Source organism: Anser cygnoides, chromosome 5, assembly GCF_040182565.1.
Source record: "Anser cygnoides isolate HZ-2024a breed goose chromosome 5, Taihu_goose_T2T_genome, whole genome shotgun sequence".
NCBI lineage: Eukaryota > Metazoa > Chordata > Aves > Anseriformes > Anatidae > Anser > Anser cygnoides.
Genome location: NC_089877.1, coordinates 60,088,360 through 60,091,402, shown reverse-complemented (window position 1 = coordinate 60,091,402; position 3,043 = coordinate 60,088,360). Strand labels below are relative to the sequence as shown.

Below are 3,043 nucleotides of genomic sequence, written 5' to 3'. Positions count from 1 at the left end.
ATGCTGAAGTTGTCAGGGCGCAACAAGGGCTGGGGGCTCCAAAGGGTGGTGGGTCAGGGCCTCGTGGCCAGGACACATCCCACCTCCCCAGCAGGAGCAGGGCAGTGGGGCAGCCCCAACCCTGGGTGTCAGGCATCTCCCTGGGGACAGACTGAGGCTGGGACACGAGCCCGCTGCAGGAGGTTGGTGCAGGATTAACAAAATCATGGCCAGGCATACGCACGGCTGCAACCTTCTGGGGCTGGAGTACTCATCCTTCCTCATTAACAGAACAAATCACCTTAGGTGCCCAGGGTGTGCTTTGCATTGTCAGAGGACACCTGGTCTACAGACATCCCAGCCTTGCTCACGTGTCTAGGCACAAGAACTTACCCTGGCTATGTAATCAAATCTCTTTATTTCTGCTGACCGATATTGGACAAACAAATCTGCTTGTTACTTATCAGAGTTATGAAACGGTAAGTAGCAAGCACCAAAATCCTAGTAAAGCAAAGGGATAACTTGTTGCTTTGATGTTATTACCAAACAATAAAAATGAGTGAGCAAAGCATGCAAGTTTCCATCTGAACTTATATGATTACAAAATTTTTGATGATCTTCCTGTCACCCTTGCTTACAAGAAGTACTAGTTTCTTTTAGCAATACCTCCAGAATGCTTGTTCGATGTTTTATTCTTAATTTGATTTTAAAGCAAACAGCTCATGGTAAACTTATATACCAAGGCTTCAACTAAAGCTAAGTGTCCATTCAGATTATAAAATTTGTTAAAGCCCAATTCATTTGGGTTGGATGAGTGTCCTAAGTTAAAATGATATATAGTGCCTCAAATGTGATTTGGGAGACTGCAACCGGTGTACGTGAATGCCAAAACAATTCCATGTTATTACATTTTTACAGTCGTATCAAAACCAAATGATTTGTGTAGCTAAAGATGTAATGACACATTAAAAAAAGCAAATGCAATCTCTAGTCATAGGATGTGAGAGCACAGTTAATGGTCGGTGTTAACAGCACCAGTGTGATGGGAAAGCAGGGGAAAAGCTTCAGCTTTTAGAATAGTTCAGTTGGAAGGGACCTTTAAAGATCACCTAGTCCAACTGCCTGACCACTTTAGGGCTAACCAAAAGGTAAAGCATGTTGTACAGTTTGCCCAGAGAGATCGTGGAGTCTCCCACCTTGGCAGTATTCTAAAGCCATCTTGACATGGTACTGGGCAACTGACTCTAGGTGGCCCTGCTCGAGGAGGACACTCACAGACAAAGCGTTTGTTCAAGCAAGGCGTTTATTGCTGAGGGAGGCCAAAGCTCCCAATGGAATGGAGCCTCCAAGGGGACGGGCAGTGCCTGCCCAGTTGGTATCGGCAGTCTCTGCGTCAAACGTCCATGAAGCAGTCTCTTGAGCTGCGTGAGGTCTGGCTCCCCACAGAGTGGTAAGAGTTGATCACCTGCTGTCAGCAGAGTGCCCTGTCTGTGCACGAAGGCCTCTTTCAGTGTCCATAGATCATCAGTCTTGTGAGGCGATTGCGCAGCTCCTGGAACTCTTCCAGCATGTGGGTGTAGGCACGTGTGTCCTGCTCCAGGTGCTCGAAAAGGTTGACTGGGCCAGAAAGTTGGAAGGCTGGTGGCAGGGCAATCACATCGGGCACCATCTCGTTGCCAAAGAAGAAGTGGTTGAGGCGTTTCTCTTCCAGGCAGCAGTGCAGGTACCGAATGATATCATCCAGCCGCAGCAGAAAATCCTCCCTGTGCCACGTTTCCAAGGGGACGGAGGTCAGGAGGTGCATGACAACAGTCTTGATGACATAAGTGGAAATGCTTGTGCCCACCAGCATACGGGCGCAGATCTGCATGCACTTGAGGTGTAAGCTGTAGAACCAGGCTTCGGCGTTTATGTGCTGGAAGAACTTCCTCTCTGCAACAGCACAGCTCTGTGGCCACGTTGTGCTGGGGGTGATGATGGCCTCCGTCCTCTGGCTGCTCAGGAAGATGTCTGAATTGCCTTGCTGAACCCCAAAGATTATCTCAATGGTGAGGTTTCTCTTGGTAGCATTTGTCATCTGGAACTTGCAGGAGCGGGCGGAAGGTAGCACTTTTACATTGTAAAGGTGCGACTGAGGCATAACCACCCAGGCTGTTTTCACAAAGTTCTGGAACCACCTTGCAGTCTTCTCCGCATCTAGGTAGGAGTCGGTGCAGAGGGTGTCTAGGAGGCTCGGCTCCTGATTTTTCAGCTCATCCTCAGAATGGTGGAGGAAGCACAGCATGTCCTCAAAGGCCTGCTCCCTCGCGCACGTGCACTCCAACTCGACACGGATAGAGGAGTTCCTCGCCAGGATATCGTCCTCTTTGCCCAGCTCCAGGTGGAAGGAGTGCCCACGGGGGGCTGTCATGGGCACAAGTAGGCGGTAGACAGTGTCGTTCTCACGGGGACTCCAACCTTCAAAGGCACTGCCCACTCCGATGGCTGACTGCAGCTCCGGAAAGAAACTCTCTTGAAAGATCGAGCTGTAGGCATTCAGGAGGTCTTCCACCACCTCTGCCACCTGATAGCATCTGATGGTTGGATTTGGAAGTGGCCAGTAGATGCGCTGACTTACATAATCAGCCAGATCGTTTGCATCATTGGGGTTTGGTTGTGGTCTTTGTTGCTCTTCCTCCTCCTCTTCGCTACTGGAGCTCTCCTCCTCCTCTTCGCCACTGGAGCTGTCCTCCTCATCGCTGGAGCTCTCCTCCTCACTGCTGCTGTCAGGCTCTCGGATCCTTCTAAGAATCCGCCACAGGTACCAGAAGAAAAGGACAAGCACGCCAATGCTGAACCAGAACTGCCAGCGCAGCAACACAGACAAGAGCACGGCTTGCATGGCATCGCGCCTGTGGTGCTCCCGGTCCCTCTTCTCAATTTCCCACAGGAGCTGCATCATGCGCTCCTGCAGCATCTCCACACGCTGCTGTATGTGCTCATTTGCATCTGCATCTAATTCATCGCCGACCTTCTGCGGGCCAAAACCCAGGAACGTCAGGACGAAAAACAGTGCCGAAGCCAT

At 50.5% G+C, this 3,043-nt stretch overlaps 1 protein-coding gene across 1 annotated transcript; it reads right to left on the bottom strand.

The window, feature by feature from the left end:
• Window positions 1-1,486: 1,486 nt before the first annotated feature.
• On the bottom strand, window positions 1,487-3,043 carry LOC136790979 (inositol 1,4,5-trisphosphate receptor-interacting protein-like 1). The gene has a single exon (XM_066998319.1). It carries the CDS (start codon window positions 3,041-3,043, stop codon window positions 1,487-1,489), a length of 1,557 nt encoding a protein of 518 aa, XP_066854420.1.